This window comes from Mus musculus, chromosome 2 (assembly GCF_000001635.26).
Source record: "Mus musculus strain C57BL/6J chromosome 2, GRCm38.p6 C57BL/6J".
Lineage (NCBI taxonomy): Eukaryota > Metazoa > Chordata > Mammalia > Rodentia > Muridae > Mus > Mus musculus.
The window spans coordinates 112,448,738-112,474,239 of NC_000068.7; the positions used below are offsets into that span (position 1 = coordinate 112,448,738).

Below are 25,502 nucleotides of genomic sequence, written 5' to 3' on the forward strand. Positions count from 1 at the left end.
ACATTTTAATATTTACAAAGCACTTGATCTAGAATATGCCAGGAGACCTAGGATATTATCATTTCCTACAATCTAAGATGTTTCCTCTTCATGTTTGTAAGTTATTTATCATATTTTATTCTTCCTCAATTTGTTTTTCTTTTAGTTTTCACAGAATTTGATGGAAGAGATAAGAAATTCAAGTAAAATGAATAAAGTGAAACATTTCCATTATTATCTATTTCTGGAAGACATAGAAGCATACTAACTTCCCTATGTGAAAGACAGATGATTCATTTCACTGCAAAGAACTTTAGAGATAGCTTTTGAGAGTTTGAAACCCAGAGTCCTAGGTGGGCAACAGACATTAAAAATATACAAAAGAATTGACTACAGTCTATTTGAGTGAAAGAGATTAGCTTAACTGTTTGAAGTAAATATGATTTGAAAACTCAAGAGGGCAAAAGTCATCCCCAAATAAATACCAGAGTGTTTGGGGATTAGCATAGCTGAAGTTTCCTAGGAATTACAGTGGCTACTCTATTAAAAAAACACTGACTTCCCTTTTAACCTTTCTTCTATTTAGAAAGCTGGTACATGAAAGTGGCTAGAGGATCACCATGACACCACACAAATACTAACAAGCAGAATACTGAGACAGAGGGAAATGGCCAAACCCATCCCCAAATATGTCAGTAAGTGATTAGGAAAACTCCAGCAAGGGAGGATAATTGGTTTTGGAGAAGTGCTGATTCAAATTTCAATAGTTATATAGTTATATGTGTATATATGTGTGTATATATATGTATATACGTATGTATATGTATATATACATATGTATACATATAACTACATGTGTATAACTATACACACATATATGTATATGTATAAATAATACTTCAGCTTCTTTAATTAAAAAAATTAACTACAAACTGTTGCAAAAATATCAAAAACACAAAGAATGCTTTTACAAAAAGGAAGAAATAACATCTGAATGTGTAATCCAACACTCAAAAAAATTCTTAAATTCTGGATGTTGTTCTGTTTTTTCCCTATTTCACACTCCTCTCTGCCCCCGTGTGGCAATAACAAGAAAAGGCTGGGGGCCCAGAGAGAAGAGAGGGTGGAAAAGAGCAGGTCTGGGTGACGAACAAATCACCTCCACATTTCACATCATCATTAATAACCAAGGATAAGTAATAGCTCAGGTAAGTACCACCTGCTTGACGTCTAAACAGGAAAACCATGGAAAGTTGGGAAGGAGTGACTGTAAATTTACCTCATCACTAAATTTTCTGCGGCATTGTTAAAGGAAACTGAAAAGCCTTTCCTGGTACAGTCCATTAGCAAAAGTCAGTTTTCTGGAAGATAGAAGAAGAGAGAAGAGTTTTTGCAATTTTTGAAGGGTCAACCTTCCAGGATGTAAAGCAGCAAGGTTAGTCTGTCTGAACAAGCAAAGTACATCAAACTTAAGGTCTTCCTAGAACAGTTTCCTGTGCTTAGTTTCTATATTAGACACAGGCCCAAGGGGGGGTATTGCAAGACTGCCTCTCCTATAATTTGGAGTTGGGTATCTATACAAACCATATCCTACTTAGAAAACAGCAGATAACAGACTTCTACCATGTCTGAAATGAGCCCTTAGACTTGTGTCCTCTGGTCAGTGTGTGGAGTCCTGCGTTTGACAGTCGAGGATTTCCAAATACTAGATGCTTTGCTAAGTGACAGTAGACTAAGGACTAAGGTAGAGCGGGAGACAGATCTCAGTCGGTGTTTGCTGCTTGTCTTCTTCCGCTCATACTCCTACAGAAAAAGCAACTCCCACGTTCCCCTCTTCATTTTCAGAACCGGTGCAACAAAGTATCAACAAAGAAGAAAAAAAATACACTTGAAAAAAAAATATAAAGACTTGCTTTGAAGTTATTTTTATTTGGGCATATTTGTAACATTTTTATCGTTTTATAGAGGTGTTAGTTTACTTTGTGTTTTCTAAAACCACTCTAGCAGTTAAGGATTGGGGCACTGCTACACAGTCTCATATTTTAACGGTGATTCAATAATGGTTATGTCTGCCCTAGCTGGATTTGAAATAACCCTGAAACTGTCTGAGGGCTCAGCCCTCCGGCAAAGTGAACCTGGTGATCAGTGATGCCATTTTGGCGCTTTTGTCTTTGATGGAATGTCTTCCTTGCAAACACATGGTTTTCCCCTAAGTCTGCAACACAATGCAGATCCCATTCGTGGTGAGGCAGAGAACAGAGACCTTGGTTGTTGCATTTAGGAGAAGGATGGTGTACTGGCTGGTTTTGGGTGTCAACTTGACACAGCTGGAGTTATCACAGAGAAAGGAGCATCAGTTGGGGAAATGCCTCCACGAGATCCAGCTGTAAGGCATTTCCTCAATTTGTGATCAAGGGGGAAAGGCCCCTTGTGGGTGGGACCATCTCTGGACTGGTAGTCTTGGTTCTATAAGAGAGCAAGCTGAGCAAGCCAGTGGAAGCAAGCCAGTAAAGAACATCCCTCCATGGCCTCTGCATCAGCTCCTGCTTCCTAACCTGTTTGAGTTCCAGTCCTGACTTCCTTTGGTGATGAACAGCAGTATGGAAGTGTAAGCTGAATAAATCCTTTCCTCCCCAAGTGCTTCTTTGTCATGATGTTTCTGCAGGAATAGAAACCCTGACTAAGACAGATGGGGAGAAAAGGTCAAAGATTGTGGGGCCAGGGAGCTGAGGGACTGGGAGTGGGGAGTGGGGAGTGGGGAGCTGGCCAAGAGCAAGAGTTGGGTTGAGGTTTGCCAAACCCTGGAATTCTAATCCTAAAATTGACAGGGGTAGGATTGCTGCCCCACCCCAAACCCGAGGCCTATGTTCAGCCTTGTCCCCAACCTCAGTAGCCAAACTTCCAATCCACTTATAAAGTCATGTTTGGCAGCATCTGGAATTTCCTTATGCAAATGAGGTATCCCCAGTGCCCAGGCCATGGACAATGATGTAACTCACCCCAAAAGCCCTTACCCGCCCCCTACGGTTTAAGTAGCCTTTGTTCCCTTATTAAAAGAGCTGTCTCCCAAGAGTCTGTTCTCGGTGAGCTCACCACTGCCTGAGGTGTCTTCTGCTCCCAGATATTCCCATTATAGGCAACCTGAACAGCAAACGATGGTGTATTAATCTAGGCCTTCCACAGCAACCCAGTTTGGCCTGTTTAACAAGAGAGCTTTATTAACTCCAGTTCCAGCAGGTAGGAATCCCAGAGAGAGATGCTGACAGTTGGTTTCTCTTCTCCACATGGTGTTTTTTTGTCTGAATATGTATGTCTCCATGTTTTGCTTGCTCCTTATTAGGAACCAGGCCTGATACATAAGGTCTTGCCCTTATGATATTTAACTTTAATTATTTCATTAGAAGTCCTATATCCAGATATATTCTTACAGGCAGTTAGAGCTTCACCAAATGACTTTGCAGGAATACAACTCACTCCATAATAGTTACAATATCTTAGCCGGGCATGGTGGCGCACGCCTTTAATCCCAGCACTCGGAAGACAGAGGCAGGTGGATTTCTGAGTTTGAGGCCAGCCTGGTCTACAAAGTGAGTTCCAGGACAGCCAGGGCTACACAGAGAAACCCTGTCTCAATAAATAAATAAATAAATAAATAAATAAATAAATAAATAAATAAAAGAAAAGAGAAAAGGAAAGAAAAGAAAAGAAAAACAAAAAAATATCTTAAGGAGTACTGTAAAAAGAAAGAACTGAGGCTGAACATGGTGGCACACACCTTTAATCCCAGCACTTGGGAGGCAGAGGCAGTTGGATTTCTGAGTTTGAGGCCAGTCTGGTCTACAAAGTGAGTTCCAGGACAGCCAGGGCTATACAGAGAAACCCTGTCTCCAAACAAACAAACAAACAAACAAAAAAACTAAACAGACAAAAAAAGAAATATCAAACAACAACAGAGAGAGAGAGAGAGAGAGAGAGAGAGAGAGAGAAAAACTGAGATAAAATGTCTTCAACCACCACTTTCCATTATCTGTTGTACTCATAAAGATAGCCCCTCCTTTCCTCAGCTTCTGTTGGATTTTAATTATATGCTATTACTACAATAACTTTTAGTACAGTATATTACTATAATTACACTATTTTATTTAAGATCATTAATCTCTTACTGTGTTTAATTAATAAATTAAACTTTTTTGTAGGTAGTAAATACAGGAGAGTCCATATAGGGTGATCTGGGGTTTTTTGCACCCATTAGGAATACTGGAACACATCATTATGGATTAAAAAAAGGAATTCTGGATATGGACATGGAAATCACATGATGAAGGAAATGCACTTTAGCAAAATCAGTAAGATTAGGAACAATTTTAACGTCTCTTAGTAGGGAATCAGGAAATCTATATACTGGGGTACTTGGTAGCCTTATTTTAAGAATGAGGAAACATTTATATACCATTGGGATAATTTACAGCCAAGAGCAGCACTAGCTCTAGCACTAGGGAGGTTGAGACAGGAAAACTGCCACAAGTTTGAGGTTAGCCTGGGTTGCATAGTGAATTCTGGGGCAGACTGAGCTATGGTATAAGACCCTGTCTATAAAACATAGACCAAAAACAGAGATTTTTTTTTCCAAGCTACATTAGGGAAAAAGGGCAAAATGAAGAACTGCATTTGTAGTTTGCTATTAGATAGATGGTGTACAAATATATACATGTAAAATAGAGATGCATTATAGCTGCATACATTTATATATTTATATGTATTATAACACATTAATTTTAATTAAATTACATATTGAGGTAATTGTGATGGCTCACAATTTATGTCAATCCTTCCAGCATTTCAGTGGCTGAAGAACAGATAAAGTTCAAGACCAGTCTGGACTGTAGTATGAAATCCTATCTAAAAAAAAACTCACGATGGGGGAGGAATTCACAACATACTGGTTTTATTTATATAATAAGCACTATTTATATAATAGTGTGTGTCAAATAAATATACATTATGTTGCATATTATATTTATTTAATATCAAGTATATGGATGTTGCTCACATGTATGTATGTATGTGAACTAGCCTGTGGAGGTATCAGATCACCTGGAATTTGAAGAGCTATAGTGTGGGGGCTGGGGACTGAACTCAGGTCTTCTGCAAGAGTAACAAGTGGTCTTAACAGCCGACTCATCTCTCTACCCCCATATATGTATATTTTTAATTTTATGTTTTTGCTTATAGACTATTTCTGGGCACAGAGTCAAGGGATGGAGATAGAGACCACTAGAAACATGCATAAAGTTAGGTGTATTAATTTCTGTAGCAAGAAAAACTCTATACCAGAGAAACTGAATAGAAGAGAATTAGTAGAAGAGTATTAGTAGAAGAGAAGATGGATGAATTTTTACAGTATTTAGGCCTCTGCTCAATGACTGAGTTATCTAAGGCAGGTAAGCATCAACTCTGAAAAGAATATGTTAGCCAACGAAACAGTGAGAAACGAAGCAGGGTTGCGGCACTCTTGGTAAATAAGAATTAAGAACTGGAAGAAGGATGCTAGACGCGGCATGGCTTTACGAAGGTAACTGTTTTCTGGTGGTCTGGCCATTTGCCCTGTCTGTGTCTTAGGTATTTTATTTACCATTTATAGTGAGTGCTTCACTTTCTCAGTCTGCAACCTTGTTTGTTAAAAAACCAAAGCATTAACACAGAATGAAAATAAACATTCTCCGCGAACTTAAACATGGATCACCATTTTTTGATATAGATTTTAAAAAACTTTTTGTTTTCCTTTTCAGCCCAAATTGTCTGCATTTCCACTCTCCATCGGGAGCTTCACTCTTTTTTTTTTTTTTTTTAACTTTTCTATGGAGGCAGAGTGCACAGGGTCTTTTACGGAGATATGTGGTAGAAAGGAGACTATTTAGAGCTAGCAAGAACCTTGAGAAAGTGATAGGGTCGATGTCTGAATGTTGTTAGCTACAGACACAGCACTCAACACTTCAGATCCTCATTCCTCTCGGTCTCATGGTCCTTTACGCCCACGATAAGACCTGCAACTGTGGACGCCACAGCAAAACTCTCTGCCAGCTTTACTTCGCCTTACATGCCCTGGCATCTTTACTTAAAAGCCTCGCCACCTTTTAAGCCCCAGCCCTGGGTCATTCGGAGCGTTGATCCTGCGCCCCTTCTCCTGATTAGTCAGCGGTCACAACTTCTCTCCGGGGCGTGGACAAGCTCCGGGCCGGATCCGGCTCGGGATGATGACGACATCGGCTGGCGACGGTGGCGGCAGCTTTAGCGGCCTTGCGGCGGGGTAGGACTTCCGGGCCGTAGGCCTGACTCCTCAGAGCTGCTGTCATGGCGGGTGCTCTGTGGGGTTTCTTCTCCGTCCTGCTTCTGTTATTATCAGGAGATGCCCACAGCTCGGAGGTGCCTGGGGCTGCTGCCGAGGGCCCGGGAGGTAGTGGGGTCGGCCTGGGAGATCGTTTTAAGATCGAGGGACGTGCGGTTGTTCCGGGGGTGAAGCCTCAGGACTGGATCTCCGCGGCCCGAGTGCTGGTAGACGGAGAAGAGCATGTCGGCTTCCTTAAGTGAGCATCCCGAGGGCAGCAGGAAAGCGATTGGGGCGGACGCTGGAAGGGTATCCAGCTAGGACAGCTGTCAGGACCCTCAGTGTAGCTGTCAGAAACTGAAGGCACCGGCGCCACTAACGGTTTGTGCTGGGAGACCTTGAGAGGCAGTCAGGTACTTCAGCAACGAGGATGGCGGACAGTGGTCCCAGGCGCCCGAGACCTATGCGGTCATTTATTTGTAGCCGTATTTTGGCTCCAGTGTGAGACAGATCATACTTGGGCCCAGGGGAGTCTCATTTATCTGTTGGGTTTTACCCGCTTTGCATTTTGTCTAGTGTTTCTGAAACCTAGTTGCTTTCTCCATGTCACTCTTCTGATAGCTTGGTGTTGTGTAGAAAGATGCTGAACAAGTGGGAATTGTCAAAGCCCAAAGGGCTCCCAGTGATGACATAGACTGTAAGGCTAATGGTCCTGCTTCTAAAATTAATGGGCCCAGAAGTCCCTAATCAAAGAGTGCTTTTTTGGGGCCCGAGTTTGTGATTATTGTTCTTTTTACAATTGAATTCATCGAGGGATTTGCGATATCATAGTCGTCATTTAAGTCAGACCAGGGTTACTCGAGATTCCTTACGCCTAGTTGTTCTTTTCTTGTTCTTAAGAGTTTGTGATTTATGTTTAGATTGGAAGGTGGGTTGAATTTCTTAATGCTTTGTCAGCAGTCCGTTTTCATTCTTCAAGCCACGAATATGTTTTAAATTTTGCCATCAGTATTTGGAGTTGAAACTATGAGTTGAAAGAAAATATTTCTTTGCTGGCTTTATAGACCAACTTCAACCATACATCTTAAATGTGGATGTTTCAACTTGAATTGCTTATTTCTGCAGATTGTTGATGTTCCCTTGTGGGATATTCAACCTCAGATTAATAAATAATGGCAAGTTGACAACCAATATTTTAATGTTATTTGGCATTAGGGTATTGTTTAAATTTTGTCCTAATTAATGTTTCATTAGTAATAAATTCCCACTAGGATGTGGGAGGTAAGGCTTAATTGAGTAGTCAACTTCTGCCGTATGCAGCACATTTGAAAACCTCCTATTTTTATTTTGAAGATATTTTACAACTTAATATAGATTGTTAGATATGTTTAGCCTTGCACAGTGACATAGACCTAGCATCTCAGCTACTCAGGAATCGGAAGCAGAAGGACCATAAGCTAAAGGGTACTCTGAACTATTTCGTTGAGACCCTGTCTCAAAGAAGAAGGAAAAAAAGCTGGTGGTACAGTGTTGTGGTGGGACTTAGTATGCAAGAGGTCCAAGTACAAATAAATAAATGTTTATTGAAGAAAATATAAATAAGATATTTTCTTTTTAAAAGATGCAACAGAAAGATAATAACCTTTAATGTTTTATAGTAAATTTTTTTCTGACTCTGTAGAATCATATGACTTGTCTTTAAGAGTAAAGCATATAAGACCATAATTTTCATTTAACATTTATGAACATGTTTTTATTCATGCTCTTATATTCATATAGAGGGCTAATTGAGAGTCGATGTGGTTTTTATGGTGATAGTCTTTTTTTTTTTGTTTGTTTTTAGGCTTTTTATTTTTTGGCTTTTTGAGACAGGGTTTCTCTGTGTAGCCCTTTGCTGTCCTCGAATTCACTTTGTAGACCAGGCTGGCTTTGAACTCAGAATTTCGAATGCCTCTACCTCCCAAGTGCTGGGATTAAAGGAATGCGCCACCACTGACCGGCTTATGGTGATAGTGTTGTTGGAAATAGGCTTGGTAATTTGTCTTATTTTTTTGAATAACCAGCACACAAGTTTGACTATATTTTTGGTTTCTAGGGAAGTAGCTTGGAACTTTACTAATGGAGGTGAGAGGAAGTGGGTTAAAGAGCACTTAAGCCACTTTTCATATCATAATGTGCATATAAATCACAACTCGCTTTTCCAGTCTTCTGCTTTTGGACAGTTAGGTGGTTGCCAGGTGTTTTGTTTTGTTTTGTTTTGTTTTATTTTGTTTTGAAATTATAAGCTTATATACTACTTACTTGTGACTTTTTAAAAAATAATTATTTATTTATAATACTGTAGCTGTCTTCAGACACACCAGAAGAGGGCATCAGATCCCATTACAGATGGTTGTGAGCCACCATGTGGTTCCTAGGATTTGAACTCAGAACCTCTGGAAGAGCAGTCAGTGCTCTTAACTGCTGAGCCATCTCTCCAGCCCTTGAATATTTTTTAAATACATAGTTTCACTGTGGTTCATACAATCACGTCCTCCTGTGCTCACTTCCTCGTGAGATTACAGGTATCTCCTAGCATGCTGAGATTTGCTTTTTCATTTAGTAATTCTGGTTCTATTTGTGTTGAATAGTCATCAGTTTCTTTTTTTTCCCCTCTGCTCAAACAAAAGTGTCTTGAGGTTGTTATCAGTGTCTATAAAGAAATAGAAGATGACTGGATGTAATATGCACACTTATGTCCCAGCTCTTGGGAGGGAGGCAGTAGCATCATGAATCTGAGGCCATCCTGGGTTATATAGTAAGACTTTTGTCTCCAAAAACAAAAGAGCAGAATATGCACCAAAATTAGAATAGTTCACATAGAGTTTAATCAAAGGATTAAAACAGTCTATTCATCGTGATATAAAGAAACATCAGATTATGCAGTACCCTGGAGCTTACAGCCTCAGCAGTATTTATCCTATAATGCATGAAAGCCAAACTAACATAGAAATTACTACCACCTCTGCTAGAGGGACAAGGAGGGGAAGAGGCTACTGTCAACTTGGAAGTGATAGGGTGGGTGAGATGACGGGGTGGGATGGGGCATGTATGTAGCCATGGTCCTGAGCAAAGCCAGTTAGTGATAAAGCTATGGAGGAAATATTCTAAGGCATTTTCTTCCCTTCCCATAGACACAAAGAGAAAGGTAGAATGGGTCTGGAACACGTGCAGGTGATATGGCTGTGACATCTCTTAGCTCATTGCTTGTTAGGGTTGATTTGGCTAGACAGATGTCTCTTAATTCTCACACACACATGCAACCCTCCTGATGCTGCTAGAACCTCCAAAAACCCTCAGATGGTACATAGGAGAGTGGGTCTGGGGAGTAAACATGTGCAGCTGAGGGGTAAGGTAGTTTAATGTTTATAGTTCAGTTATACTTCACCTTAGTATACACTTGCAAGGAACACTTGTCATCTTAATTTTTTAAATTTCTTTTCTTTGAAGTAGCAGTTTTTCATTTTCAAGACAAATTATTTTTGACTTACAAGAAGAAATTACCAGCTTTTGGTTGGTCGATTTAAACAAAACCTTGTAGGATTAGAGAAATTAAAGATAGATGGCTTTAGCTACTAAGTTGTGGGTTTCTATATAACCAGCCAAAAAGTAACTATTTATAATAAATAGGACAATTTACTATTCAAATATGTTTGTGTGAAAAAGAAAATACAACAAAATACAAATTAACTAGAATAGAATTATTTTTTTAACAGTAAGAGTATATTGAGGGAACATGATAAAATGGGTACTCTACTATTGTAATAATATACACTGATAATTTTTATTCAGTAGAGATAGTTTCAGAGTAGAAACTGCTCTTTTGTCACTGCCGCTTGTACCTGCAGAAGGAATCTCTATCACTCTGGCATAGGCCCATTGTACTTTAGAAACTGTTAACATTCTGGAGCATAAAATGTAGGGCCAACTTTTGCCATTTTTCTTTATTTGGGAAGAGGGGCAGAAACCACATGGCCTAAGCTGGCCATGGATTCACTATGTAGTTCAGGCTGGCTTCACATTGGCAGTGGTCCTCCTGCCATATGCTCCTGAGTTTTATGATTACAGGATGTCACCATACCTGTGTTTTCTGTTTGGTTAGCTGCTTCCACTTGTTTATTTATTTGTTTGGGACAACCTTAATCACTGTAGTCCAGGTTATGTTGAAATTTACTCTGTAACCCAGGCTGGCCTTGAACCCATGGTGATACTCCTGCTTAAGCTCCCCCCACCCCTCTGTGCTAGGATTATATGTGTGAGCCACCATGTCTTCTTTTCTTCTGATGTTTTTTGAGAACTATGGGGAAATAAGCACGTGCTTTCAAACAGGGAAAGACTAAGGTGCTGATGAGAAGTAACTATGATTTTCCTTTTTCCAGGACAGATGGGAGCTTTGTGGTTCATGATATTCCCTCTGGCTCTTATGTAGTGGAAGTTATTTCTCCTGCTTACAAGTTTGACCCTGTCCGAGTCGATATCACTTCAAAAGGAAAAATGCGGTGAGGATACCCAGTTTATTTTTTACCAAAGTCTGGTCTAGTTAGAATGTTGTTACATGTCATTTTTGGAATTTATAGTGAAGGTTGAGAGTTTCTTACTTAAACCACAGTTATTTCTTAAAACGTTTACTCTTGTTTGTAATCTGAGCACTGAGGCTTTGAAATTGAATCCCCCCCCCCCCCATCTGCATGAATGTTTATAACATCTACTATAGTTGTTTAGAGTAAAGGTAAGGTTACTTACTGTAGAGGGAAAGTACTGTGAAAGTTATAATCGAAATGTGCCTTTTAAAGTGGAGAATTATTTAACTTTTTTGAATTAGAAATACTACTCAGGACTTTTCATTGAGATATTTTGATAATCCCTCTTCTTATTAGCTACAGAGTTGATCTATAAGTTTCTATAGCTTCTCCTTTATACACAACACATTTTAGTAAAGGGGTTATCAGATGTTATTGTGGAGTTATGTCACAGTAAGGATCTTGATAAAATGGAAAGAGGGCCCATGAGATGACCCAGGGGGTAAACATACATGCCATGGAGCCTAATGACCAGGGTTTTATCTGAGACCCATATGATGGGAGGAAGAAAATTCCTGCAAGTTGTTCTCTGACCTCCACAAGTGTACTGTGGCACTTATGTGCCCACAAACATACGCTAAATAGGTAAAAATGTGTAACCTGGGATATAAATTTAAAACTTCTCACAAAGTCTAGGAGTGTCCAAGCTGCCGATTGAAGGTGACCCTCGGTTAGTATGACTGGAATAGTAGCCTACATTTCCTGGAAGATAAAGCCCTATTAACTGTTTAAATCAGAAAAACATTTCTATTTGCTGAAACAACTTTAAAAATTCAAAGTGAATAAAAAACAGTGTGTATTGGGCCATCCATGAAACAGACCTGTAGGTACTAGACACTACAGGTACTAGATATGGCTTAAATAGTTTAAAAAATATATTTTAAGTGATTAACAAAAGACTTGATATCTCTTGTTCTTATTGTAAAGGTTACTACATATAAATTCGAGGCCTTGTCTTAATTAAAATATTGTCTTTGGGGGCTGGAGAGATGACACAGCGATTAAGAGCACTGGCTGTTTTTTCAGAGGTCCTGAGTTCAATTCTCAGCTACCACATTGTGGCTGACAACCATCTACATTGAGATCTGGTGCCCTCTTCTGGCCTGCAGGCATACATTTCAGACAGAATGCAGCATACATAGTAAATATTTAAACAAATGTTAGTTTTATAGGATTAAAAAAGGAATAGATTTCAAGACAAATGATATATCAAAGTAGGTGATAGATATTTGAAAGAAAATGAGATAAAACCTCTACAATAAAACAGTCGTTGAGATGGAAAGATTAACAGATATATAACAACTGAAGAGAAGTCTATTGAATTGGAAGACATAGTAAAAGAAATTACCCAAACTACAATTCACATAAACAAATGGACAATGATAGCAATGCAAAAATAAATAAATGTTGGGGATATAGCTCAGTGCTAGAGTACTTACCTCACATACTCAAGATTCTCGGTTTGAGCCTAGAACCAACACCACCACTGAAATAGACAGACAAGCAGACAGATAGACAGAAAGGAAGAAAGAAAGAAAGAAAGAAAGAAAGAAAGAAAGAAAGAAAGAAAGAAAGAAAGAAAGAAGAAAGAAGGAAGAAAGAAAGAGAGAAAGAAAGATTTTGAAGTGTAAAAAGTGAACAGTGAGAAAATAAATCATTTCAGAGATAAAGTGGATTATGCATGTATGACTTATAAGAAAGGATTTTCATTTTCTTTATCTTTTGAGGCAGTGTTTTGTTTTGTTTTGTTTTTATTGTGTAGCTCTGGTTGGCACGGAACTCACCGTATAGACCAGCTGTCCTCAGACTCATACAGCTCCAGCGGCTTCTGCCTCTGCTGGAATCAAAACTGCTGGGATTTAAGACACGTGTTACTAATTCCAGCTGAGAGTTTTGTTTTAACTGCATCTCTGGTAAAACTGAGCTATTACCAATGTGTTTTCTATGGCTTTCTTGAATCATACGGTTTTTTTGTTTTTTGTTTTTTGTTTTTTTCCTGAAAAATAGCATTAAAAATTGGGTGTATCCAGTAATGTATGTCTTAGACCATCATAAATATATATGCCAATACTTGTATATCTACAGTAAAATAAATTTATTATTACATATAATGAAAGGACTTTAAAATGGGAAAGATTCTAAAAGAATTTTGAGGAATTTTGCTTGTTTTCTTTTGTTCTTTTAAGACAAAGTATCATAAAGGCCAGGCAAGCCTGTAGCTCCCTGTGTGGCTCAGTCTGACCTTGAACTCTGATCTTTCTGCCTCTGGTTCTCAGGGCTAGGATTACAGATTTGCCATCACAATCAGGTTTAAAATAACATTTGATATAAAAAGAAGGTAAGGAGTTATATGGATCTAAGTATAGGAAGTGATAGAGCTAGAAGACCCCAGATCTAGTTCCTGTGTACCTTGATGAGTGCTTTAGACAGACAGTTTGGCCAGACTTTCTTTTTTTTTTTTTTTTTTTTTAAAGATTTATTTATTTATTATATGTAAGTATACTGTAGCTGTCTTCAGACACTCCAGAAGAGGGCGTCAGATCTTGTTACAGATGGTTGTGAGCCACCATGTGATTGCTGGGATTTGAACTCCGGACCTTTGGAAGAGCAGTCGGGTACTCTTACCCACTGAGCCATCTCACCAGCCCCCTTGGCCAGACTTTCAAGAGCAAAAGTTTAGCTGAAAAGATGGCTCAGCAGTTATGAACCCTGACTGCTCTTGCAGAGGACCTGGCCGCAATTTCTAGCACCCACATGGCAGCTCACAACCATGTCTAACTCTAGTCCCAGAGTATCCGAGCCTTCTGCCATGTTTGGATGCTGCATACACATGCAGACATACATGAAGACAAAACACACTTAACATAAAAATAAATAATTTTGAAAAGATTTATGTTTTTAAAAGTTTAGATGCTAAAGTGCTTTGGAAACCTGAAATAAGTCTAATGCATTGCTGACATAAGCAGTTCTTGGCTTTGCTTTTGTTTGGCTTGCTTTGTTTGTGTGTATGCTTTCTTTTGTAGTAGCCTAGGATTCAACCCAGGACTTTGCACATATTGGACAAGTGTCCAACTCTGAGCTCTCGTCTGACCCCTAGTCTTGTTTTTCATAGAATCCACTTTCTCCTGTTTCCTTATCAGAGCAAGATATGTGAATTACATCAAAACGTCAGAAGTGGTCAGATTACCCTATCCTCTCCAAATGAAATCTTCAGGTCCACCTTCTTACTTTATTAAGAGGGAATCGTGGGGCTGGACAGACTTTCTGATGAACCCAATGGTATGTATACAGCATTTTACTAATCACTGGTTTCCTTCTACCAGTCAGAAACTTTAAGCTCCTGTGAGAGGGAAGGGTGGAATTGGGAAACTAGTGTCTTTAGGAACAGATAATGAAAGGGATAAGAATTTTACTGTGTGTTTCATAGTAAATGCACAACTGAAATAAATGTTGAGGAAGATAACAGATTTCATGGGATATTGGATAGAATGAGAGTATATACTGAGTTGTATATAGAGTTAACCTGTCCATTCTATCTATTTGTATATTAGCCCACCGATAAATGTGCTGTCATTTATTAACCAGCCATGGTAATGGGACATGTAATGTTGTATTTCTGTTGTTTGAGAAGGGGTCCCATGGATCCCAGGCTGGACTTGAGCTTGCTATGTAGCTGAGGGTGACAGTGAACTTCAGATGTTCCTGCCTCCACCTCCCAAGTGCTAAGATGTAATTTTTTGTGAGGTGCTGGGAATCAAACCCAGGGACTCCGAGATGCTAAGCAAGTACTCTTACAACACAAGCTACATCTCCAGCCCTGTAGTAGGGCTTTCTTTCTTCTCTTTAAAATATGTGTAGTGAGGGGCTGGTGAGATGGCTCAGTGGGTAAGAGCACCCGACTGCTCTTCCGAAGGTCCGAAGTTCAAATCCCAGCAACCACATGGTGGCTCACAACCACCCGTAATGAGATCTGATGCCCTCTTCTGGTGCGTCTGAAGACAGCTACAGTGTACTTACATATAATAAATAAATAAATAAATAAATAAATAAATAAATAAATCTTTAAAAAAAAATGTGTAGTGAACAGAGACGTTACCTTGGTTTACTTTAATTAGTATTAATCTTGAAACTGATTGTGATCCTACTTGTAAAATACTAATAGATATATACTTTTAGAAACAAATTTGCCTTGTAAAAATCTGGTTTTTTTGTTTTTTGTTTGTTTGTTTGTTTGTTTTTGTTTTTTTCAAGACAGGGTTTCTCTGTATAGCCCTGGCTGCCCTGGAACTCACTTTGTAGACCAGGCTGGCCTCAAACTCAGAAATTCGCCTGCCTCTGCCTCCCAAGTGCTGGGATTAAAGGCGTGCGCCACCACTGCCCGGCATAAAAATCTGTTTTAAAAAATTGAATTATTTTAGGAGTCTCTAAATTTGAAATAGGTTCCTTACTGATAACTACTGAGATCACAAACAGTGTTGTTTGGGGGCTACTCATCTAGAGTTTATTACGAGAGCTAAAAGACACGAGAAGAGCTAAGAGGAGAAATGTCAGCAGGGAGGCTCTGTCGTTTTCATCCTCAGTGTTCTCATTTCTGAAATACACAGAAGTGTGTCAAGTACTAATGGAGTCTAGGTCACCCTCAGGAAGACTGTGCTGCAGGCTCTGGGGGGTGTGATTAAGAGCAGTAGTGCAGTCCTCCGGAAGCAGCACAGATGTCTCTACAGACCGACCCCTCTGGCCGTTGGAATCAGCAACCTCAGTGCCAGCTTATAGGAAGAAGGCAATGAGCAGACAGTTCATTTGGAAATAACTTGCATGGCAACTAAACTCTTTACAAAGATAGAAGGCACGTAGAAGTGTGGTGGCAGTAAAGCCCAGGCACACACAGCAAGGCTCTGGCAGTCTCAGATGCTCCATGCAGTCGCACAGCACCCACCACCCAAGCTGCTCAGTACTGTTGTGGCAATTTTGATACTATTTTATTCTGTGTGCACACTTGAATCTTGACGTTGTGAAATGGACTTTGTTTCACAAGCTAAAGTGGAAGAAAAGGTTTCTAATTTTTTTCTTTTGCAGGTTATGATGATGGTTCTCCCGTTATTGATATTTGTGCTTCTGCCTAAAGTGGTGAACACAAGTGATCCTGACATGAGACGGGTAAGCTGACTGCCCAGCAATGGACTTTTGAATCACGCTGTGTCTTTTTTTAAAATGGCATTCCAGACTGGTGTGTATGTATGTGTGTTTGTGTGTATGTGTGTATGTATGTAAGCATGTGCTTATGGACACTGGAGAGTAAACACATGGCCTTGTGCATCCTGCCAAATGCTCTATCCTTGGAACAGCAACATCCCTAGTGCTAGTTGTTGTTGTTGTTGTTGTTGTTGTTCTTCTTCTTCTTCTTCTTCTTCTTCTTCTTCTTCTTCTTTTGTCAAACATGATTTTAATATTTTCAACTGTTAATATTCAACAAATAGAATAATTATTTTAAGATATATTTTGTGGTTGTGTCTTACTTTTCCTTTCTGATTTTATTAATTTTGGATACTGTCTTTGTGCCCTCTGCTTAGTCTGGCTAAGGGTTTATCTATCTTGTTGATTTTCTCATAGAACCAGCTCCTGGTTTTGTTGATTCTTTGTATAGTTCTTTTTGTTTCTATTTGGTTGATTTCAGCCCTGAGTTTGATTATTTCCTGCTGTCTACTCCTCTTGGGTGTATTTGCTTCTTTTTGTTCTAGAGCTTTCAGATGTGCTGTTAAGATGCTACGCTCTCTCCAGTTTCTTTATGGAGGCACTCAGAGCTATGAGTTTTCCCCTTAGCACTGCTTTCATTGTGTCTCATAAGTTTTGGTATGATATGTCTTCATTTTCATTAAATTCTAAAAAGCCTTTAATTTTTTCTTTATTTCTTCCTTGACCAAGTTATCATTGAGTAGAGCGTTGCTCAGCTTCCACGTGTATGTGTGCTTTCCGTTGTTTTGGTTGGTATTTAAGACCAGCTTTAGTCTGAGGTGATCTGATAGGCTGCATGGGATTATTTCAGTTTTCTTGTATCTGTTGAGGGCTGTTTTGTGATCAATTATATGGTCAATTTTGGAGAAGGTACCATGGGGTGCTGAGAAGAAGGTAAATTCTTTTGCTTTAGGATGAAATGTTCTATAAATATCTGATAGATCCATTTGGTTCATAACGTCTCTAGTGCTCTTTTTTTTTTTTGGTTTTTCGAGACAGGGTTTCTCTGTGTAGCCCCGGCTGTCCTGGAACTCACTTTGTAGAACAGGCTGGCCTCTAACTCAGAAATCCGCCTGCCTCTGCCTCCCAAGTGCTGGGATTAAAGGCGTGCACCACCACCGCCCGGCTTCTAGTGTTAGTTCTTAAGCAGTTTTTAGATCTGGTTGAGATAGAATCTCAGTAAGTTACCCACGCTGGCCTTGACCTGTCCATCTTCCTGCCTCAGTTTCCCATCCTATCATTTGGCTCATGGTCTGGTGCTTGTTCTGTTTAACTGCAGCTCTGTAGCTGTAGCTGAGGCTGAGATTTTCAACTTTATCCTACTCCCTGAGACAAATTCTTCTAAGAGTTTGTGTAAATGCAGTATTATGTTTCCTTGGTCAATTAGCTATTTCTATTGATGAGATGAATTCAGTTGGTTGTCTTGGTAAATGCTAATGTCTTTTTATATAGCTGAAACATTGTACTTAGCCTCTGTGTGCTTTACTTGTTACACAGTTGAAATGTATAACCTTAATGTGCTTCATATGCCTAACCCAGATATTTTGATCCTTTAATCTATTTTTAATTAGTAGCACTCTCTTGACAGTACTTATTTGGGGCTGGAGAGATGGCTCAGAGGTGAAGAGCACTGACTGCTCTTCCAGAGGTCCTGAGTTCAATTCCCAGCAACCACATGGTGGCTCACAACCACCTGTAATGGAATCTGATGACCTCTTCTGGTGTGTCTGAAGACAGCGACGGTGCACTCACATACATAAATAATCTTTAAAAAAAAAAATCTAGCCAGGCAGTGCTAATGCACGCCTTTAATCTCAGGAGTTGGGAGGCAGAGGCAGGCGGATTTCTGAGTTCCAGGACAGCCTGGTCTACAGAGTGAGTTCCAGGACAGCCAGGGCTACACAGAGAAACCCTGTCTGGAAAAACCTTAAAAAAAAAAAATCTGTTCTTTACCAAATTGCAAAATCTAAAAAGGATATGGTTAATTAAAAAAAGAGAGTACTTACTTAATTTATATGTTCATACATGCAGATGACTCAGTAGAACTACGGGAGAACACCACTCATATCTGATGCTTTCTCCTTGCAGGAGATGGAGCAGTCAATGAACATGTTGAATTCCAACCATGAATTGCCTGATGTCTCTGAGTTTATGACCAGACTCTTCTCTTCAAAGTCCTCTGGCAAATCTAGTAGTGGCAGCAGTAAAACAGGCAAAAGCGGAGCTGGCAAAAGGAGGTAGTCAGGCCACCGCTGCCATGGCACAAACTGGGCTACCCCGGGTGGCATCCGAGTCTTGATGGAAAGCCGTGTGAAGTGACTACTGTAAGCCAAGTCATCCTGAGGTTGATCTCGTGCAACTGTTGTCTCTGTTAACTTCTTAACACATGTTTTGTACTTGGTACACAAGAAAAACCCAGCTTTCATCCTTTGTATGAGGTCAATATTAATGTCACTGAATTAATTACAGTGTCCTATAGAGAATGACATTAATAAATTATATGAAGTACTATACATTATGTATATTAAAGAAATCTTAATCCAGAGATAAGATTATCTTCTGTTTTTCTTTATCTGAGCTCTTTTAAAAATACTTGCTTGGTAGAAGAACACACACTGTGTTTTTATGTATATGGCCATACATTTCAAAAGTCCCACCCTAGGACAGGTGCGGTGGCTCACACTTGGAATCCTAGCCCTGAAATGGAAGGATTGCCTTGAGTTTGAGGCCAGCCCGGGATACTGAGTAAGACTTTTTCAAAAATAAAACCCTAAGACCTGCGCTCACAGTAAACATTCCCTGGTTGTAAAGCATGGCATGTTCCTGGTGCAGTTCTCATACTTGTTGCACTTGTTGTAAAGTGTGGACATGTGGGTCAGCAGGTACCCATCACACAAGTCCAAGTTTCCGTCTTTTGGATTCACTTCACAATTACTGTCTGCTAGCTGTGTGCGGTGGTCTGTGAAAAGTACAAAGATGGATAATATCTCAGCATCTATCTCAGTAAGGCTATGTAGGTAGGGAGATGGCAAAGCGGCCCAGCTAGAAACAAGGCCTCCTGGCCTAAGGATGAGAAACCAGCCTTAGTGTCATATAGGGACACAGCTCAAAAAGTTTTCAAATCTCTCTTTTTGGAGTTCTTTTTGGCGTGTTTTTCAGCATGAGAACATCACATTTCAGTTTGGAGAGCTAAATTTACTTCAGTAAGTCATAAAAGGTTTTATACTTTTTCTTACAAGTTATTTTAATTTCAAAGAAGCTCTCAAGCCACAGTATCAGACAAGTAGAGGGCTTCCCTTCTCTCCTTCATGAAAGGACTCTGCATTGCTTTATTAACATTAAATTGAAAGCATGCATAGGGTTGGTTCCAAACTCTTTCTCTTTTGCTTGTTTTTGAGACAAAGTCCTATTTTGAACCCCAGGCTAACCTGGAACTAATTACATAGCCCAGTTTAGCTTCAAATATGTGATAACTCTGTCTCAAGCTTCCAAATTCTGGGATTCCAAATGTGTGCAACATGATCATCAATAAATGCTTACGGAAGCAGACAAGTGCTAATAAGGTCCTTAAATGGGCCTGCATGGAAAAAAAGAAACATACAAGGTAAGATCGAAAGGTTTTACACGAATTAATCAGGTTGAAGCTGAGGAGCAAGATGGATGACTTCTGAGTTGAGTTGTGTCTGTCGGGGGCAGGAGGTAGAGAGTGGGTGGCTTATGGAGGAACTGAACAAGTATAGCTAAAAGAAAGTACTCCCAGAGGTGGGACTGGTGACTATAGAGGTTAGAAGATGCCTCCTGAATGCACTGCAAGCCTGAAATTACTTTGTCTCTTGGAGGACAAATTGTCTTTGTAGCAAAATCATAAAGGAACACCCTGGGTTAGGCCTGATAGTGTGGGCCGGTAAGCCTAACTACTAAGCAGGCTAAGGCAGGAGGACCACAATTTCATGGCCTTCCTAGGCTATACTGACAATCATAGTAAGGGCAAGGCTAGGCTGGACATCTTAAGGAGACCTTGTCTCAAAACATTTTTAAGAAGTTGGTGGAATGCTGGCCTAGCATGAGAGGTCCTGGATTCAATCCCTAAGACTGGATGTAGAGAAAGTCAGTCATGTATATCAAACTCCAGGACAGAGAGACTGCGGTCAGACCAACTTGTGCTTGAATCTTGAAACCTATTGGTTGCAGCCAATACCAAGTAACAAGGCAAGGTGGGGCTGAGGCTGCAGCAATGGTAGAGCACATCTAGAACCTGCTGGGCCATAGTCTCAGGCTCCAGTGCCCAAATGACAATAAACAATTCAAAAAAGAAAAACTTCGAGATAATGAGAAGAAAAACGTAGGCCTCCCATTCCTTGCCTACTTCTGCCTCAGATTCAAATCTCCCATCCAAGTATTAACCAGGCCAAAGCCTGCTTAGCTTCTAAGATCAGATGAGATTGGGGACATTCAGGGTGGTATTGGCTATAAGCCTAGCTTTAAATCTTTGACAAGGCCCAGAAAAGGCCAGTAGCATAGAGACAGCTTTTCTTTATATCATCTTTAGAATAGGTTGTAAAGAATATTCCTGGTAGATAGCCCTTCTACCTATTCTGATAGATAGCTCCCACCTTGACAAGCTTTCCTGTTTTTATTGCTTCAAGTTGTATGTCTATAAAGGCATGTTTGACTGTATGCATTTACTTTTGAAGGCATTCTTGCTGAATCTACAGGCAACTCTTCATCTCTGTAATGCTACCTGACTTCTCTTGTGAGGAGCTGGTGAGGAAGTTGGTAGGTCTCTGCAGACACTAGGGCCAGCAAAGTGTTGTGGAGTCCTGTGAGGCAAGAAAGAAATCTGGCTTAACATGACTCATAGCTGATGTTGGTTCAAACTTGTAGTGTCTGACACCAGGCAGTTTATTTTAGGCATATTTAAGTATAGTACAATTTGGAAAAAAAAAAGTTTCTTAGTGCAACACAATCCTGTGTGCACAATGAGGCATGATTACACTGAAACTCTTCTCAGATACAGGTCTGCTCTTCCATACAGTCATACAGATAGCACAGAAGTCATCTTGACTATTAGCTACCTCTGGTCCTGGTTGTGGGAGCTTGGGGAAGCCCTGCCCATACAAATAATGCACTGGTCATTTAGACGATTAGCTACCTCAGGTCCTCCTTGTGGGAGCTCAGGGGAAGCCAGATATGGCCTGGTCCTACAGATAGCACAGGGGTTACCTAGGCTAGTAGCCACTTGCATTCCCAGCCTTCTTGGCAGAAAATAAGCTATACATCTTTTCTCTTGAAAAGACAACCCTGCATATTTAGCATTCCTGGCTTCCCTAGTGAGCACAAGGACCTTTGTGTTCCCAACAGAATCCGGTTATCAAATAGAAAAGTGTGTCCAAAAAAAGAGAAGGATTGCAACATGGTGTGCTGGCATGTGGCATGTGAAGTAGGAACCAAATGGAGGGAAAGAAGCAACTACTCCCAAGCTGGAGAAGTAGCTCAGTTGGTAGTGCTTCTGTAGCGTACAGAAAACCCTGCGTTCAGTCCTCAGCATCTCGTGCAATCAGTGTGATGATGTGCACAAGTAATTCTACCAGTTGGCAGCGGGAGGCAGGAGGATCAGATGTTCAAAGTCATCCTCAGCTACATAGAGAGTTCTAGGCTAATCTGAGCTAGACATTCTGTCTTGCTTTTGATTGACAGGCTGTGGGCAGGAGCATGGTGAGCGTGACAGTCCACATGAGCCTCATCACCATCCTTTCTTCTACGCTTTGCATCCAGGCCCAGACTCTGTTGATAGTTTTCTTTCTGTGCCAAAGAACAGTGGGAAAGAGATTTAGAAAAGGGAAATATTTGTATCTGGGAAGGAGCAGAGCCCTCAGCGACCTCTGGGGTGATTTTCTTTGAACTAGTCGTTGTTCCATTATTCTGTTTGCCTATATCCCTAAAGGTTAGGGGACAGTATCAATTTCCTTCTGTACCCACAAGTCCACTGCATAAATCAGTAATTATTTGCTGAAAAAAAAAATAAGCAACCAAGCATAGGATAATCAGGTTGCCTGGTTGGTGACTCTTGAGTCTGAATTCCCAAGGACAGTAATCCTCTTATCCCCTAAGCTGTTCTAGCTGCGTCTAACAGAGATAGAAAGTGACAGATGCAGTCTCTTTCTGATCTATATTTAGTTGGAAGTAGGAGCTTTCCATGTCACTTGAGGCCTTATGAATTCTTCTCTGAAGAGTCTAAGTGGCCAGATACTTTCTGTTCAAGGACTGCCAAATGCTACTTAATAGCACTGTAAGTTCAAATGAAATATGTTTATAGATGGTGCTGTGTGTGCAGCGGGGAACCAAACTTTACACTGCTAAGGCGGGTGGGAATTAATCCAGGCATTGTATCAGTGCAGAGGCTCCTCAAAAGACTAAGAATAGAACTAACACACGAGGGCTGGAGAGATGGCTCAGCGGTTAAGAGCCCTGACTGTTCTTGCAGAGGTCCCGAGTTCAGTTCCCAGCAACCACATGGTGGTGCAAAATCATCTGTAATGGTAATCCAATGCCCTCTTCTGGTGTGTCTGAAGAGAGTGACAGTGTACTCACATACATAAAATAAATAAATATTAAAAAAAACCCTAACATACGAGTCAGCTACTTCTGTGCATATGCCCGAAGGAATCAAAGTGAGCATACAATAGAAACACTACACCCCCGTGTTTATTGTAGCACTATTCATATCAGCCAGGTTTTGGAATCAGTGGAAGAGTCTATCAATGGATAAAAGGATAAAGAAAATGTGGTATACATTCACAATGGCATTGGATCATCTACAGAGATGTGGTGGGCAGGAGAATGGATCAAACTACAGATTGTCATGGTCAGCAAAATAAGCCAGACTCAGAAAATCAAAATGCTCATATCTTTTCCCATATACAGAATCTATATTAAAATAAAAAGATAGCGAGGGCAGAAGTGGGACTATTTGACAGGTGAGAAGGAGGGGGACAAGAGGCTATTAGAATAGATACTATTAAAATATATCATATATGAAAATATCACAGAATACATTGTTATATACAATTAATATATGATAAGAATTTTAAAGTATGCATTTGTACACAATACAGTTTCAAGGGTAGCCGCTAATATACTTTGCAGTCACCTCTACCTGGCAGAATTTTAGTAATCTTTCACTTATTTGTTTCCTAAGAAAGTATGTATTGTTATATCGATCATTGTCATTTAAAATATTGTGAATATAAAATAAAACTGAATATAATTTTGTGTGTGTGTGTGTTCATGCATGTATGTGTCCAGGTCAGAACTAACATGGAGTTCCCTTTTCAATCTTTTTTTTTTTTTGAGACAGGGTTTCTCACTGCATTGGGAGCTTGCCAGTTTGGCTAGACTTGCTGGCCAGCAAGCCCTAGAAATCATCTTGTGTTCATCTCCTCAGTTCAGGATTAGAGGTGCATATTTGCATTTAAGCGGGTGCTGGGGATCTTTGGATACTTGAGGACCACTAAAAATCAGTACCAATTCCTGTCTTGTGATCTTTGGACTAAGTGGATGCATTTGCATCATTCTGTGTTAAAGGTAAAGATGCCTCTTCTTTTCCCAAGGCCCTCGTGTAGATGCATACAAGATAATCATGATCCTAAACTCTCTACCAAGGATCGGGGAAATGACACTCTTGGGACGGATGTTTTTAGCAGCAACATAAGAACGTCCTTGGAGGCATCTACTGGCTTGACAGTTGTTTAAGATTCATATTTTAAAAAACAACATGAGGATTTTTGGTAGATAGATTGCCACGAAGCATACTGATGTTAGGTAAGTATGGATGATTGTTGGACACAATGAGCAAAAGCCAGATTCATTTTGCTTTGGCTTCCTCTGCCTAATTACTGATCACAGATGATTTTAAGGCTGTGTCTCCCCCCCCACACACACACACACAGTAAGTCATGAATCACTAAGGGAGATGAGCACAGTCCCTTGGAGGATAATAATGAGCGTGGCTTCTCTGAGTTTAACATGAACATGAGTTGGCCTTTTGTTGGTTATCACTTACTGTCTCCATAGTAATGTAACTTGTTCTACTGGATGTCTTCATAGCTTTCAGTAACAGTAGCTGCTGCAGGAGGGCACAGCCCATAGCTGCTTCTTTAGGACCCGTGTGTTCAGCTTCATGCAGAGCTCTTGAACCTAGTACCCAACAGAGAATTGCTTCATAGAGACACCCGAGTCCACACAGCTCTTTTTGTACATTGAGGGCCCAAGGGATGGATGGGTATTTGGGAAGTAATCACTGTTGATGAGTCAGAGCTTTAGAGAAAGTGGTGGATATTTTTTTAAGACATCAAAATACAAGTAGATGCCTGATTTTTTAAAAATGGGTGCAAACAGATGCTGGCAAGGATGTGGAGAAAGAGGAACACTCCTCCATTGTTGGTGGGATTGCAAGCTTGTACAACCACTCTGGAAATCAGTCTGGCGGTTTCTCAGAAAATTGGGCATAGTACTACTGGAGGATCCAGCAATACCTCTCCTGGGCATATATCCAGAAGATGTTCCAACCAGTAAGAAGGACACATGCTCCACTATGTTCATAGCAGCCTTGTTTATAATAGCCAGAAGCTGGAAAGAACCCAGATGCCCTTCAACAGAAAAATGGATACAGAAAATGTGGTACATTTACACAATGGAGTGCTACTCAGCTATTAAAGACAATGAATTTATAAAATTCCTAGGCAAATGGATGGATCTGGAGGGTATCATCCTAAGTGAGGTAACCCAATCACAGAACTCACATGATATGTACTCACTGATAAGTGGATATTAGCTCAGAGACTTAGAATACCCAAGATACAATGTGCAAAACACATGAAACTCAAGAAGAAAGAAGACCAAAGTGTGGGCACCTCCCCTTCTTAGAATTGGGAGCAAAACACGCATGGAAGGAGTTACAGAGACAAAGTTTGGAGCTGAGATGAAAGGATGGACCATCCATAGACTTCCCCACTCAGGGATCCATCCCATAATCAGCCATCAAACTCAGACACTATTGCATATGCCAGCAAGATTTTGCTGAAAGGACCCTGATATAGCTGTCTTTTGTGAGGCTATGCCAGTGCCTGGCAAACACAGAAGTGGATGCTCACAGTCAGCTATTGGATGGAACACAGGGCCCCCAATGGAAGAACTAGAGAAAGTACCCAAGAAGCTGAAGGAGTCTGCAACCCTATAGGTGGAACAACAATATGAACTAACCAGTACCCCCAGATCTCGTGTCTCTAGCTGCATATGTATCAGAAGAAGGCCTAGTCAGCCATCATTGGGAAGAGAGGCCCCTTGGT

The 25,502-nt window shown here is 40.2% G+C and overlaps 1 protein-coding gene across 2 annotated transcripts; it reads left to right on the top strand.

Annotated features, from left to right (window-relative positions):
- Positions 1-6,276: 6,276 nt before the first annotated feature.
- Emc7 (ER membrane protein complex subunit 7) lies at positions 6,277-23,426 on the top strand. 2 transcript variants are annotated; one of them, XM_006500254.4, is made up of 5 exons: positions 6,277-6,402; positions 10,723-10,842; positions 14,064-14,202; positions 16,000-16,080; positions 18,244-23,426. In XM_006500254.4, the coding sequence occupies exons 1-5, from the start codon at positions 6,386-6,388 to the stop codon at positions 18,394-18,396; spliced, it is 510 nt and encodes a 169-aa protein (XP_006500317.1). In that variant the 5' UTR covers positions 6,277-6,385; the 3' UTR covers positions 18,397-23,426. The 2 variants fall into 2 exon arrangements, with proteins under 2 accessions (XP_006500317.1, NP_598510.1); NM_133749.2 differs by having other exon boundaries at positions 6,288-6,563; positions 18,244-18,699.
- The last annotated feature ends 2,076 nt before the right edge of the window (positions 23,427-25,502 follow it).